The 16519-nt window shown below is 40.1% G+C and overlaps 1 protein-coding gene across 1 annotated transcript in view; it reads right to left on the bottom strand.

Annotated features, from left to right (window-relative positions):
• Window positions 1-6479: 6479 nt before the first annotated feature.
• The window catches only part of GABRR3 (gamma-aminobutyric acid type A receptor subunit rho3), a 72176-nt gene continuing 62136 nt past the window's right edge, over window positions 6480-16519 (bottom strand). The window contains exons 8-10 of the mRNA XM_007057554.3: window positions 12766-12918; window positions 7943-8139; window positions 6480-6905 (exon numbers count right to left, since the gene is read on the bottom strand). Of these exons, the coding sequence (XP_007057616.2) occupies window positions 6603-6905; window positions 7943-8139; window positions 12766-12918 (653 nt within the window). The 3' untranslated portion in view covers window positions 6480-6602. The remainder of the gene's footprint in view (window positions 6906-7942; window positions 8140-12765; window positions 12919-16519) is intronic.

Below are 16519 nucleotides of genomic sequence, written 5' to 3'. Positions count from 1 at the left end.
TGTTCAAAAATCATGTCAGGTGTCCCCCCCCCATCATGCCGTTTTTAAAAACAAGTGTGATCTCTTTATTTGCCTCTCTGGCGTCGAGGCGTTTTACAGTTCACATGATTAATCTTTTCTGCAGACACGAGGGCTATAAACAGCCTCTCTGTTTTTAAGCTAAGGTTGTCACATGATCACATCCTTCCCGGAACTGGAGTTTTGAGAAAAACACCACCACACATCACAAACATCTCAGTAAAATCCGGATCACTGCCAACACAGCAAGCAGTGAAGCCAACAGTGAGGTATGCAAATCAGCCCAAGGATAATTGTAGTCTCAAGCCTGCAAACACTTGTGTGCTTAACTTCAAGGCATGCAAGTATTACACTTTCTCTCCAAGGGGACAACTCTTGAGCTTCAAGCAAAGCATGTGCATAAATATTTGCAGGATTGGAGCCAAAAACTTTACAGCACAGCTTTATTTATTCTGTATATGGTACAGACAAACTATTCCAGAACTGGTTTAGAGAGTTTTTAAAATGTTTCAGAACCGAGCTTTGTATCCCTCCTTCTGTTAAGACTTAGGCCCTACGCTGAAAGCTGTTTTGTACAGGCATGTACTCAAGTGCTTTGCTAAATATAGATGGATTTAAGCACAGGCTTAAAATTAAGAATGTGCTTAAATACTTGCTGATTTGAGGCCTTAGTTACTGAGTCCATTTGAACAAGGTGTGTGTGTGTGAGAGAGAGAAATAAAACATTTTCTGAGTGTCTACAAATAAACAGGTTTCAGAGTAACAGCGGTGTTAGTCTGTATTCGCAAAAAGAAAAGGAGTACTTGTGGCACCTTAGAGACTAACCACTTTATTTGAGCATAAGCATTCGTGAGCTACAGCTCACTTCATCGGATGCATACTGTGGAAAGTGTAGAAGATCTTTTTATACACACAAAGCATGAAGAAATACCTCCCCCCACCCCACCAGCAGGAGAGTGGGGTGGGGGGAGGTATTTTTTCATGCTTTGTGTGTATAAAAAGATCTTCTACACTTTCCACAATATGCATCCGATGAAGTGAGCTGTAGCTCACTAAAGCTTATGCTCAGATAAACTGGTTAGTCTCTAAGGTGCCACAAGTACTCCTTTTCTTTTTACAAATAAACAGAAAACAGCTTTTCTATCTAAAATGTCAGGATTTTATAGACTAATTTCTCATGCCAGTCCCTGGCTAGAAGGGAGTCTAGGTCGCACCAGAAAGGGGAGGAAATTTCCCATTCTGAATGTAACAAAACTCCCATCCCTGAGCCCTGAAGGCTCAGGAGATATCAGGCTGTAAAACCAAGGCATTCTAAAATGTATCCCATGGTTCTGCATTTTATCACCTGGATAGCACCTCCACATATATTTACCCCATATAATACTAAGTGGAGGCGACATTCATAGGGCAAATACATTTTACCACGCATCTTCGACCACCTCTGTCCACTAAAGCCTTGATTTGATAAAAGATTGCTAAAAGAGTTAACATGATATCAACCAAACCTAACGATGTTAGGTAATAAAATAACTACATCTTAGCCCCCTACTGTAGACACAGGTTAACGCCTTTTTGCACATGTTCACTGGTTGTGATCTAGCCTCATGGGAAAATAACACAATTTCAACCATGCTTTGTTTTCCCAATCTATACATGGCCTAATACATCTCACCATGATTTATTCCAACCCCCTGAGAAGATTCTTACAGCCACCATTATAGAAAAAAAAATCTGTCAGTGAAATGGTTCCTCATTCTTTGACCAAACCGATCTGGAAACTACATTATAATAATTCACAACAGATAATAAACCACACTGGAACTAGTTATTAATTGGTCTAATACATTAAACAAGATAGAAAGCTCAATTTTGATTCATTTTGTGGGGTTTCCTGTACAGAATCAATATAAATTTTAAAATTTAGCTACATTCCTCTATATTTCCAAAGCTGAGATTTGAACCATTCTAATAATAATCTATCATCTTGGATAAACATTGAGAATCATTTTAAATATAATAATCATCCTAGAAATAATTATGTACATTTAGTAATATAGCTAGTAATATAGTTTTATTTACATTAAGGGGAATGCCAGAAAATATTAACTGGATCTTGCTAAACTTCTGTCGCCGTCCATTTATAGCTCATAGTAATGAAATACCTACCACATACAAAATAGTATAATCAGCAAAAAAAAAATGAACTAAGGGACTTCATCATAAGACAGATATATACAAGAAAGAAATAACAAAGATGAATAAGAGATGTTAACTAGGTGGTTTGGGGAATTGGTAATGGGGAATAATAGAGCCTTTCGACCTTTAAATTAACAGTTTAAATACAACTACAAGTAGTCTGAGTCATTTTTCGAATCTATAGGTGTCCATATTACAAAAACTTATAACTCCATAAACTACAACTAATTTTGGCCCTTTTAAAAAAATTCTATTAGCAAACTCCTGGATGCTGACTAAATAAAATAGTAAACTATAATACATTAAATAATAAATAATAATAATAATAATTGGGGTGAAAGGACAAATTTGCATTTTGTGCCATTTGGTCCTATTGTGCCAGTTTGTCACCAGGTGACCAATTTAAAAAAAAATAAACCCAGTTTTGAAAACTACAGATGATCATGGGCTGCTGATTAGTGCAGAGCACATCCAGGCTGGTTAGGTAGGGGGAAAACTTTTCAATGGACAAATCTAAACAGATAAGAAATTTATTTCATAAGGATTAAAGAGTGAAAATTAAATCTCTCCATTAAGCCTCCTTCCCCCTCTCATTTGGCTGTGAATTTAAAAAAAAACCCTCAAATTCCTTAATTTGACTTGCTCTTGGGTTCACATATTAATATAACCCATGACCTCACCCAGCATTCAGCATAATTAGCAAAATTTATTTAAATGTATAAATTCCATGTTATCACTCCAAAGATATCTGGGTACCTGCAATTGTGTTTATTTTAAGCTCTTTGAAAAACAGATCACTTGAGATGAGCTACTGCATACTTCTCCATGCAAATTATATGCATATATAAATGTACCACTGTCTCTTGTTATCAGTCTTTAAAGATCAGAGTCACTCTCCAGACTTTGAGGTTTGTGGTATTGAAGCTTACATCAACAATTCATAGATTCACAGATACTAAGGTCAGAAGGGACCATTATGATCATCTAGTCCAACCTCCTGCACAATGCAGGCCACAGAATCTCACCCACCCACTCCTGAGATAAAGGATGTCTGATTTCTTCATACTGATTGATGTATCAACAGATGCTAAAAATATGGGGCCCAGATCCTACAGTGTGACTGGTCACTGTGACCTAAGTCATCACATGGTGTTATTTCTGCTCCTTGATTGATTAATTCCCAAACCCACAAAGAGTTTTCAGAATCACTGTGTGAATGCTTCTGGAGTGAAAACTCAAGCTAGTCTACACAAGAAGCGCTGTGCTGCTGTAGACGCTATGCCGATGAGAGAGCTCCCACCTCCATGAGAGGCTCTCCTGCTGACATAGCACTGTCCACACCAGCACTTAAGTCGGTGTAACTTACATCATTCAAGGGGGTAGCTTATTCACACCCCTGAGCGACATAAGTTATACCGACATAAATGGTGGTGTACAAGCCCCCATACAGCTGCATATTTGCATAAGTATTTGTGACATTTTAACTTTCATTGAATGAACTTGTGGATAAAACCTCATTTACCTGAATGTTTGCAAATAACCATAAGAGTTCCCTCAAATAGTGTGTCAACACTAAAGAAACTGACTGTACTAAGAAATGTCTGTCACTTTCTCGATCTGGAAGATACTTACTTCAAAAGTGTTCTATAAAGATTAGTAACTTGATGTTTGGAGAGCTCTGTGAAGATGAAATATGGTATATAAGTGCTGATTGTAATTATTTATTAATCATACATGTAATGAGTTTGTGAACACAGTCTTTCTGCAGCCCTTTGAAAATTTACTACAATATGTTCAGCATCATCTCCCATTGCATTGTCAAAAAATTATAAGCTTCCCAGCCAATGTATGCAACCTGTGTAGACTGTCTGAGCAAATGGCAGATCTTTGTTTGGGCATTTTAACTTAGCATTTACATTGTGCTTTTCCTGTTGAAAGCACTTTACCAATGGCTACTTTTGTATTTGCTTTCTGTATCAATGTAAATACCTGTTTCTTCCACCAAGCAAAACAATTGCTTTCTAATTGGAATGGGCAGCTTTCAGAACAAATTAAACTAGCCTAGTGCATCAGAAGACTAAAGAAATTGTGCTATGAAAGGAAATACAGAGAACTTTTTTCCTCTCCCTTTGTAAACATCTACACTTTCTCTCCCATTTGCCGGGCTGTTTTAGGAGTTGCGCATTCAGTATTATGGAACTTTTGCTATCAGCTATTCAGTAAGAATTTTAGAATAGGAATTACCTAATTACAACCAAGAAATTCCAGTGGTATTATTTAAACTGGCAGCTGTGTATCCTTCAGATACTGGGAAAATATTTGTTCCAATACAGCAGACAACAATTTGTATTGTGATGTTTTTACAGTAATTCATAGAGTTAAAAATTTGAGAGAGCCCAACTGGAACAACTGGATGGGACCTTCTCAGACAAACTGGAGCATATGTGTAGGGTAGAGTGGGTAATCTGTGGGTGGAAATGGTGGCACAATAAGGATGCTGTACTAACTTTTTTTATACAACATAAATCTGCTCATCCTGAGGCCTCATGTGCTAATACCAAGGCTTTGTTGTAGGATCTCTGTGTCCTTTGGATTTACTTTCCCAACACTCCCATTCCAAATGCACAGTTCTGCTTTCTGTGACAGGATTTCCTGGACCAGTATCAAACAATATTAGCACTGATAATCTGCTTGACAGTAAAGTGGTTGCCAAAAATCTCACTCACTCCATGGATTTTGGTCACCCTGTGTGCAGTGATTCGCCAACTTTTCCAAATCCCTATTTGGGATCTTGACAAATGCTTTTTGCAGAGTAGCAAACATCATCATTCTATGAACAAATAGTATCACAGCAGTGAAATCATACATGCCAGAAAATGATTCATGCTTTCAACTTTATTTCCATTTCCTTTATTTTAACCCAGCAGTGGCAGGCATTTAGCTTTTGACATTTTCTACCAACACACATCTCCACGTGGAATTCATTTTATTAATGAGAGACAAATAATTCCTATGGAGAGTGCTACTAATTTGGACAAGTCACACAAGTAATTTCACAATTACTTGATTCTTTTTTGCTGTTGCTGAGCTTCTTTTTGCCTTGGTTCCCTACGTTTGACTCCCCATTGCCTGAACTAAAGAGAAATCAATGCAGGATTCCTTCTGGGGATTGACAGGTTGAGAGAATGTGGCTCTGCTTCTGCATAACTTTTTCCTTTAATTTCCTCTACGTTGTAGTTTCTCACTCTCCGTGATCTTCAGTACCTTGACTAAGATCAGAATCATAGTACTAAGCGGCCTTCAAAGCTTCTCCTCACCAGAACTTTCAACCTCCAAGACCAAGATGTGAGATAAAAACCCAAACTGATGTGTACAATAAAAAATAGAAGAGCCAGAATCTTGTAACAAGTGGGGATTTTTTTTCCCTTTTCCCTTTATAAAGTTTTCTAAAATCCCAGCCTTAAGAGTTCCGATCTGAATAATTTATGGAAGCAGGAAGGTAACAGCAAGTTTGTATGAGGCTGAATTAGATGGGGTTCAAAATGAGTGACATATCTTGTAATGAAGTATAGTTGACAGGTCTGCTCCTTGTACCAGCCCATTCATCCAGCCAAGACTGCCCCTAGCTATTAAAATACTGTCAACATTTCAAGGAATGATGATCTAAGGTCACTTCAAAACACTAGAGGCTGCATGGAAGTCAGAGACAGCCTCAGGTTGTGTGAGGCCTTAATGATGTACAATGCGCAGAACTCCATCCAGCTCACCTCCTGCCTGTGGCTGGTCCCCAGTTCACTGCTCATCCATCATCCCCTTCCACCAAACTGCCATCCAAGCACAAAGGCTACTGAGGTATATAGCAAACTGGCCAGCACAACAGGAATGCAGGAAGCGAAGACAGAGAGGAGACATTTGGAGAAGAATTCTCATGCTGACTGCATCATACTTGCCTGGGTCACAAATAGGGAATGAACAGAGAGGCTGAATAGAGAGGAATGGTTACAGCATGCTAGACTGGATAATACGTTTAAGTCCCTTTTACTGGAGCTGACAACTATTTAGCAGTGTGGTGCAAGGTCCCTTGATATGCAAATTCCTATGCAACTGTGGAAGTAGCCCAAGGAAGGCTACCACAGTGAAGCACTGAGTGGGCCAATTAAAAATCTTCTTAACATTCAGAAGTAAAGCTTACAAAGCATGAAGAAGCCAGAAATATTTGGGTTTTTAATTCATAATTTTTCTGTCACCAAACCAACATCCCCTTGACCGATGTCTGACTCAATTTCAGAAACTTTTAAACATTTCTTCTATTGCTGTTGGTTTTTTAAAAAACACAGATTCTGCGATCCTTACATGCAAAATAGTGCATAGATTATAGTGTTTTCCTTTCATACATACAAACCCCAGTAAAAAAAGTTGAATAAAATATACACAGTGGGAAATATAATCCTGGAATACGTGTCAATGATGTGATTGTTCTGCAAAATAATCCTGCCCACATTTCCTTTCAAGGATCTCTTCCTTTTTATGCGGGTTGCATCCAGGTTGGGGATGCTGGCTGCCCGTCCCCGGGCTGAGCTCTCTTCAGAGTGGACCGCAAAGGTGGTCATATCAATGTCAGCCTCATTGTCATGATAACAGCCATCAAAGGCCATTGCTTGTACTGCATCAATGTTATACATTCCTGAAACCTGGCAACAGAGAATTATTGTGTGAGTAAGCAACAGCCATTAGAGTGCTAAATAATGAAGCCCTATCCACTGAATAATCATCCACATGGAGGCTCTGTCTGCTAATGGATGTGCTGGATGGAAAAAAATGTGGATACCTCATAACATGAGCAAGTGAATACCTACCTGTGGGAATTGCCTAGTATCAGCAGGGCCATGTTAACTAGAGTTAGGAGAACACCTCATTACATTTTCTACGAATATTCTCTTGAATAAAACAGTGACTTCACTGGAGCTATATGAGCCCCCTTTATGTGTTCTCCTCCCTCAGATTATCTACTGAATGAGTTTACAGGTGGGAATGTTTATGGGAAAAGGAATTTTAAGTGAATATTAGAAAGATTAATGGAAAGCAAATTTTTTAACTTGTAAATGGGATTATTCGCATTAGAAATCTGATTCTAAGAACAACACAGTCACTCACCCCATCAGGAAACAGAACCATGCCATGTGACTTCTCTCTCCAATCAAAGATAACTAAAAGAAATTGGGGGAAGGGAGAAAGGAGAAATGGCCCTTCCTCTTCAGGAAGCAGGAGTGTGGAGACCCTGTTGGTCATCAGGATGTGGGGAGATCCCATCCCACTCAGGATCCCAGAATGAAGAACGATAGGGGCCCTCAACTACCAGGAATTTACCAGGGGAGAAAGAGTTGATGGAGACCTTCCCTCTCAACGACCAGAAGAGGCAGACAAAGTATGGACAGAGTAACAGACTCTCACTCCCACCTCCCCAGGAGAGAAATAAAGGTATGGAGTCCCCTTATCTTCTCCCACCAGAAGAACAGGGGAGACTAGACCTACTCAGGATCCAAGAGAAGGGAGGTACCTTCCCTCCCATCAGCCAAGAGGAGGAAAGAATGGATAATAAATTAGTCACCGAACAGAGACAAACACAGTCACAGCACACCCGTCACAGAATGCAATGGCATGTTGCTGTATTCAGATTACTCTGTGGCTTCCATGAGGCTGTCTGACAACAAAACACACAAGTTTGTACCTTCCCTCTTTTTTTGAGTTGTTTTCTCTCTTCTGCTGTGGTGAGATAATTCACAGCTGCGTATTCGATGACAGACAGGAAGACAAAAAGAAAACTGATCCATAAGTATACATCCACAGCTTTTATGTAAGACACCTGAGGCATTGAGGCACTTACTCCTGTGATTATGGTTGACATGGTCAGCACAGTAGTTATGCCTGCCAAAGAAAGACGCGATTAACACAAAACAAGATCCAATTGTTTTTATTTAACTGGCCACCAACTGCTTGATCAGCAAAGCTTTGTGGGTGCAACCAGTCGATCCCTCTTTCAACTCTTTGTACAAGCTATGAAATGTGGAGTGTACCATGAAGGGCCATTTTACAGGACCTACCAAATACACCACCAGACTCATTAGGTCACCTCTGTGTTCATTCTATGGGAAATCTGATGATCACATAAAGGGCTACAATGTACCTAGTCCTAGCTCTTCATGAGCATGAACACAGAGGATGCTCCTTGTGATTCCATGATGTGAGGTCCAGGAGAACGAAATACCAATAGCAGCACTAGAAAATGAGTAAGAACTGGAGTGAAGACAGGGCTGTGGTCAGCACACGTAGGCTGGTGCCAGGGACAAAGTGTCCAATGCATCCTGTTAAAAGTTGCAGAAGATGCCACCGCTGTGTGTGCTGGGCCTAATTCATTTCTCATTGACACCAGCGTACATCCAGACTAAATCAACTGAAATCAGCGGAACTACATCAGTGTAAAACTAGCATAAGTGAGGGGAAAATCAGGCCTGTTGTGTCGACCTCAGGAATTATGCCTCTAGGAGCTACTACTGGAGCAGTATGCTTTCCTGTTCTCTTTCAGCCAGTGCCTGAAAAACCACAATCAAGCCCAAACAATTTCCCCAAGAATTTGCTTTATAAATTAGGAAGGTATTTTTTAGATTACTATGGCAGCTCTTTGACAAGCAGGTGGGAAAAGGGATCCCCCCACTCAATTCTAGCAACGGAGAAGAGAACCAAGAGATTCATTGTGTTGTACAATGACATTATGTCATGTAGCAGCAATACACTATGAAGTGTTGTGATGGCACATCATTGTCACACATGGACTCAAAGGAAAAAATAACACAACAGGACCTTGTGATCTAAGCTACATCTCTGCAACCCTATCTGGTGAAGTGATTCTCTAGATGTTAAATACTGAGTTCCACCTCTCTTTATTTTGGGTACTGCAATGGCCACAATGGAAATGACATAAAAGAGATGGGGGCTGACTACATAGGAATTGCCATATCAGAATGACCAACTGACCTTCACAGATTGATATCTTCTTTCCAATACTGCTCAACACCAGGTGCTTCAGAGGGAAGTCTAACAGATGCCACTATGCGATATCCCACAATGGGTTGGGAGGGGGGAGATTTCTTCCTGACCTCTGTTGCTGATGAGGATATGGTTTGAAGGGCAAGGACTTTTTTTTTAATCCTAGCTAGGTAAATCAAGACTGGATATATTTGTAAAAGATATGTTTTAACTCAAAACAGAGGTTATATGTTTGATGCTATTGTTGGGTGAAATTCTATGGCCTGTGTTATGCAGGAAATCAGACTAAATGATCATTAAATGGTCCCTTCTGGTCTTAAATTCTATGAATCTATGAAGTGTAGATGCTTTAAAAACAAAACAACTGAACCTTATTTTTTTAATTATTGCCATAACAGTGGGACAAAATCAGCTGGTTTACACAGGTATAACTCAGGGCACAAGGCCATTGGTGTCAGAAAGTCAACCTTCACCAGTTCAAGCCACTTGCAATCCCTTCTCAACTAGGGGATTAGAAGCCAATTATTGCAGCCCCAAAGGTGGGAGAGTCTGGCTGGGGATGGGATGTAGCCAAGGTACCTGTGGATTACTATCCATCCTTGGTAGATGAACAGATGCTCTGGCCCCTTATTCATGTAACTATCTCATTTTGTGCTGAATTTGCTTAGCTATTTTGCCTCAATAATGTTCTGTAGCAGTGGGCTCCAGATGGTGATTATGTGTGTGTAAAAAAGTATTTCTTTTTATCCACTGTAAGGCCCTAATACTGGTGGGTGCTAAGTGCCTACAACTCCCAATTCAATCAATAATACTTGTGAGTGCTCAGCTGATTACAAATACTGAATACAGTATTCAAGTGAAGATCTGTCTTTGATTTCTATGAATCAAAACACTGACCAATATCATGGAAGTTCAGAGTGTGGAACAACACATTAGCAAAAATTAGCTATTTTTCATCAAAAGTTAATTAAAAACAATTCTGATCAGATTCATGACAGATGAGAATGTGGAACACATTTTATGGGAGTTTTGCCAAATGTTCCCATCTAAATTTCATTTTGACAGAAATGTTCCTAGCAGCTCTACTCAATGCAGGAGGCCTAATTCATGGTCTTACTCCAGTTTTATGCTGGTTTTACTCTACTGAAATCTACAATGACTTTATCTTCCCCTCTCTCATCTACAATTACTCAGTTGAACACTGGAGTTCCAAATGTACCATGTAAGAGGAAACCTATGTATTAAAAATATATACACATTAGGGAAACCAATATGCATTGCATATATAGGACTACAGCTTTTTAAAACAATCAGGTTTCTAAACCTGTTAAACCTGACTGGAAATTATCTAAGCTATGCTGTTGGAGTGCACACAAATTCTTCTCAGAATCTATAGGAATTCACATATAATTTAAGGAAATAAAACTGGTAACTTGCTAACTTCAGTAGAGCACAATCTTATCAACATTTTTAGATGATCTTTTGAGATTCAAGAATTTTTAATTTATTCAGAATAATGCATGATAGTTTCCCCATAGATAAAGAGAAACAGGAGTGTTTAATTTATACCAGTAGACAGGATATCTCCTAACAACTTTTCTTAGACCAACAAATAATTTATATCTTATCTTCTAATGTATTATAAATTATTGATTGTTCCAATAAAAAGGAATCGCATTCTTTACAGGTCTCCTTTTTCCTCACAGATCAATATGGCTATAGAAAAACATTTTCTTTAGCAGATCTCAAACTCCAGTTGATGATGTTATTTTACACTAGAGCTCTCAAGGTTTTCCCTTGTCTGAGAAGTATGACAAAACAATCAGCTTCTGAGATCAAAGATGCTCTGATGGTAAGACTGAATAATGGGAACTCCACCATTAATTCTTAAACCTATAGCAATGGGACTCAGAAGCATTACAAGTACATTTGATAGAGCAATATGTCTCCACCAGATTCTCAAAGAGATGTTAATCTTGGAAAAAACTGTATTAATTCCAAGGCCAAGCCATCAAAGAGAGAGTTCTGAAATGATCTCAAGTGATCAATCACTGGAGAAAATTATCAAGTTATAAAAAGTGACTAGTTAGTTTCTTATACACCCAATCCTGTGAGTGTTGAATCCAGAAGGATGCATAAGTCAGGCCTTTACTGAGCAAAGTGTTAAGGCACCAAACGCAAAATTTTCAAAAGCACTTAAGTGACACAAGAGCCTAAGTCCTATATTCAAAAGTGACTTAGGCACCAAGGCGCCGATGTGACTACCTGCATTGTTAGGCACCTAAATACCTTTCAGCCCTAACTCCTATTGATTTCTAGTAGGGAGTTAGGCACCTAGTGGGATTTTCAAAACCACCAAAACAGGTTAGGTACATATCTGAATCTTTAGATGCCTAAATACCTTTGAAAATCAAGACTTAAGTGCCTACGTCAACTTTTGACAATGAGACTTAGGTTCATAAGTAACTTGGGCACTTTTTAAAATTTTACCCCGTGCATTTTAATACAACATAACATTTAGAAATGCAACATACCCCAACTCTAAATGACAGAATCCATCAAAATATTAAACTGCCTCACAGCATCATTCTATAGCACTAACAACATGGCTGAGAAACTGCTCACTTTGTGTGTGGAGGGAAATCATCCCTTCTCTAGAGTCCACACACAGGGACTCCTCTTTGTGCACAGAACTCCATCTCCTGTAGGGGGAGTATGATGTCAGCAGCCTCTTGGGCACTGCCAGCTGCCCAGGAACCCACTGAGAATTCTGCAGGGGTTTGAGGATCCATACAAGTGTTGGAGGTGGGTTAAGGCTGGCATGCATATTTTCCTCTCCTCCACTCCAAGCAAGCGGAAGTAATTCCACTCAAAAGTTAATGTAGCCCAAGTCCACATTAGCTTTTCCTCAGCACTCCCTGCTCCTCCTGCATTATAGAACATCGCCATGCGGGGTGAGGAGGCGAATGGCTTTCCATGGGCATCTGTCAGAGGGATAAGTCCTGGAAGGACAGCTGCATTTCAGGCACACTGCTAGGGAGCCAGAAGGTGCGGGGAAAGGTCAATGGGCCCCTGAGCTAGTGCAGAGGTACAAGGCCACCACATGATAGCCCTGTGCCTCCTGAATACTCCCCCCCCACATTCACAGGACTTGGGGGGCCAGACTGCCTGCTTCTTCCACAGGGGGGGCAAATCTATTCTTTGTGACAGCCGAGTTTAAATGAAATTCCACGAGGGGAACCACACACAATGCCTCTCCCTCTAGTGTCCCCTTGTGCATTCTGTAGTACAATAAAACTGATTTGCAGAGTGCAAAATGCCCCCTTTCCAAAGGCAGAGGATGTATAACGGGAATGGATATGTGAGGATGACAATGATGCTGTCACTCAGGCACCCATCTAATACGTGGCCACATATACACTGCAATCAGAACCCAGTTAAACTACCAAAAGCCCTCTTCCCTTTCCTGCCTATCCCTCTCCAAGACTAGATCGCAAAAAGGTTTACCCAGTGATACCCTGGCAGGAACAGCTCTTCTGTCAATCCAAAATGAAACCCAGGACAGCATCACCATCAGCATAGCTGGGAAATAGGATTGTAACACAAAAAAGAAAATATGCCTTCTTAGGGCGAAGTTTATAAAAAGGCGGTTGTACCAACCTGTTGAAAGAAAGAAAGCAGAGAAAAAAAGAGATCAATGTTTTCATAAATATAAGCACTCTTCTGACCAACCTCTGCTTTCCACTATGCTTGCCCTTACATTATATTTGTATTCTAAGGAATAATAATTAAATAAATAGTAATCATGCCTTCATTTTATATAATGACTTTTATCTCAAAGTGCTTTACAAACTGTTATCTACCCACCAATGAAATGGAGCTATGTCTGGAGTGAAACAGCACAGCTGTTTAAAGGTGCAGAAAAATACTACTTTACAGTTGAGGACAGAAAATGAAAAAAAAATTAAACAAACTTCTGGGAGAATACAGGGGCGGCAGCATATAAGTATCCAAAATGGAATTTGGCCAGGACAGTGAGACTGACATCCCTGATCCCATGAAAAGTGTCATGAGGTCATGCAAATGCTCAGAGTCGTTTTATATTACAACAGTATGGTTCCTTTTCTAGCACCAGGCGTGGATGCTAGTTTAGAACTGATTTCAGAGAGAAGAGTGCCACCAACTGAATTACCAGGGTGACGTTCTGAAGCACTGGATGGTCTGGAGTTTAGAAAGACATGGTGGGTGAGGTAATATCTTTTATTGGACCATCTTCTGTTTAGTCATAGACAAAGGAGGGTTAATGGGGATTGTTGTAATAAGCCATAAATCCAGTGTCTTTATTAAGTCTGTGATATTTAATGTCTAACAAAGTTCTGAATGTTAGCCCCCAGGTTCATCTTTTACAGGTGTTGTGCAGATTTCCTTTGAGGATGAGAACTGATAGGTCGGACAAGGTGTGATTGTTTTGTGAAAAGTATTTGCCCACAGGTGACATGGCGTTTTTGTCTTCTATCATTTTTCTGTGTGAGCTCATTCAAGAGCATACCAATTGTCTCATTTCACCCCATTCCTGTTATGGGGGCATTTAGTGCACTGGTTGAGGTACACCACATGTTGTGATAGGCCTGGGTAGGACCATGGATCTTGAACGGTGTGTCGTGGGGGGTGCGGGTCATCTTAGCAGAGGCGATATGTCTGCAGGTTTTGCATCTTTTGTTATTGGAGGGTCTGGTGCTGCTTTGAGTTGGTGGGTCCTGGTCTGTGGGGAGCTTGGTTCTGATGATGAGCTTAGGGAGGTTGGGGGGATGTTTGAAGGCCAGAAGTGGGGGTTCAGGAAAGATTTTTTTCAGGATGGGATCCCCATACATAATTGTTTAAACCCATATGGGTTCCATTGCAGAGTGATAGGTGACAACTAGTAGTGTGGGTTTTTTTTTCCATATTGAAGCAGGTTCTCCTTTGTTCTATGACTGCAGAGGTGTTAATTTCCCACTTCACCTGGAATGGTCTCTTACAACACATTAACTCCTTATGCTAAACAGTCTGTCCCACCTTGTATTTAGCTGTGATACTCAAAGTATCTTTCCTAGACTCGAAGAAGAGCTCTGTGTAAACTCGAGAGCCTGTCTCTTTGACCAACGCAAGTTGGTCCAATAAAAGATGTTATTTCACCCACTTTGTCTCTCTAGTATCCTGGGACCAACACAGTTACAACAACACTAGGAACAACAGTGAATTTAGAGTACAAAGTGAGGTTAAAAGAAGACAGAAATGGCTGGAAAGCCAGAACCTGCCTTTGCAGTGAGAATATTGGCATGAATTAGATTGTAGTAGAACACTCGTGCCAGTTTAAAGAGCTTTTTTAGGAATTTATTGCCTGATAATAACAATCCAATCTAAAATTAGACATAGCCTACATGGTTTCAGCCTGGGATAGAATTTTTATTTAAAAAAAAATAATTTCTTCAGAACTGTGGTCCAGACTGGTTCCTCCTTTGTGGAATCCCTGGGGAGGGGAAAGAGAGGCAGGAGAATTCTGAGAGCTTTATTTCATGGAGTTCCTTGCAAAATGTTCCCGAAATGGGGAGAATTTAGAGGATGGTGAAGTGAGGAAGGGATGAGGACTTCCAAACCTGTGGATGACAGGTATCTATCTACAGGAAAGGGCAACCCAGACCTGTGTAGGGAGGAGATGTCCAGGGGTATGTCTACACTGGAGGTGGGATCCAGGATCCAGCCTCCAAGCCCAGGTAGATAGACTCACACTAGCAGGGCAGAAGCTAGTGCACTAAAAATAGTGTGGACGCTGCAGTTCGAATTCTCAATCCCATCTGACCTGCTAGGCTTGAGAGCCTGAGTGGCAGCCTGAGCCGCGACTTCCACACAGCTATTTTTAGCGTGCTAGCTTGAGCCCTGCTAATGCAAATCTGTCTACCCAGGCTGAGAGGCTCGCACCCCACTGCAGTGTATATGTATCCTATAGGAACAGCTTCTGTCTCTGTTCTGCAGTCCCCTGGCCCCTCCTGCCACGAGGGCTCCTATCAGAGTCACACCAGCATTTGTGTCCCCCTGCACTTACTCAGTAATGTTATTAGCTTAAGAGGAGCTGTTCTGCATTTAATAACCTTCTTCCATGAGAAAGGAAAGGAAGAAAGAAAATACAGCATCCTATAATAAATTCCAGGCAAATCAAAGCAAACGTGCAGTTATATTCTGACAAGTGACTACATGAAAACGGCACCATTTTACTCAACAGATTTGCTCCTTGTGTGTATTCAGTCATATCTCATTGATTTCAGTGACAAAAATACACCTTTCCTGCTTTTAATCATTTTGCCCTGCAGAGCCAGCACATCATAAATACTAAGTTAATATTAAGTTCCAATCAGTTACACCTTTGCAAACTCACTGCAGACCAGGGGTTTGCACAGGTATCACTGATGGCCTGATCTAAAGGCAATAAAGTTGCACAGGTGCCACTGAGGGCCTCATTTGTCCTGCAGAACTTTTATTAAATGATGAAGATGAATAAGGTGGAATGACCCAGCCTGGCTTTCAGAGCCCAGCCTCACTGTGTGGTGCCAGCAGTTAGGGAAGAAACACTCAATCTTTCTCCTAGTAAAATGAGCACAATGGATATCAGTGAGGATATCAGTGAGGCTCAACAAACAAGGAGCTCCACACTGACATGCAGATGGACACTTTTCAGGTTAGAGATGCTCTTTAAGTCTGGAATTCTACCTTTAGCTTATACGGTTTTATGTCACTTTTTCATAAGAGCCAGAGCTAAGGATGAAGAGTCAGTGCAAACTGAATTTTTCCAAGTTTAGCTGGATGGCATCACAACCTCAATACTAGTTAAAAATATTGCTGAATTTAATAGCAGATATTAAAGTGCAAACATTGCAGTTTTAAATGAATTTCATCGAAAGGTTGAAAAAAAACTTTCCTGTAAATAAATCTATTTGCAGCTTTCCTGCATGTCTTAAAGCCTTTTATTAAGCTTTATGCACATCACCATACTACATGAAATCACCTCTACTCCATTAATAAGCTTTGATAATTGAGGAACAACATACTCACTGAAATGAACTGATTCACAGTAGATACTATAGCATACACACCATGCATATTATTTTAACCAGTTTTTTAAAGTACTGTGATTGTATTTAGGTACAGAAGTGTTTCAGTATTTAGGATCACATGCACAATATACAGAAGATAAAAAACAGCTGTGCATGAATTCATGACCATAATA

Source organism: Chelonia mydas, chromosome 1 (genome assembly GCF_015237465.2).
Source record: "Chelonia mydas isolate rCheMyd1 chromosome 1, rCheMyd1.pri.v2, whole genome shotgun sequence".
NCBI lineage: Eukaryota > Metazoa > Chordata > Testudines > Cheloniidae > Chelonia > Chelonia mydas.
This window is presented reverse-complemented; position numbering and strand designations above follow the sequence as displayed.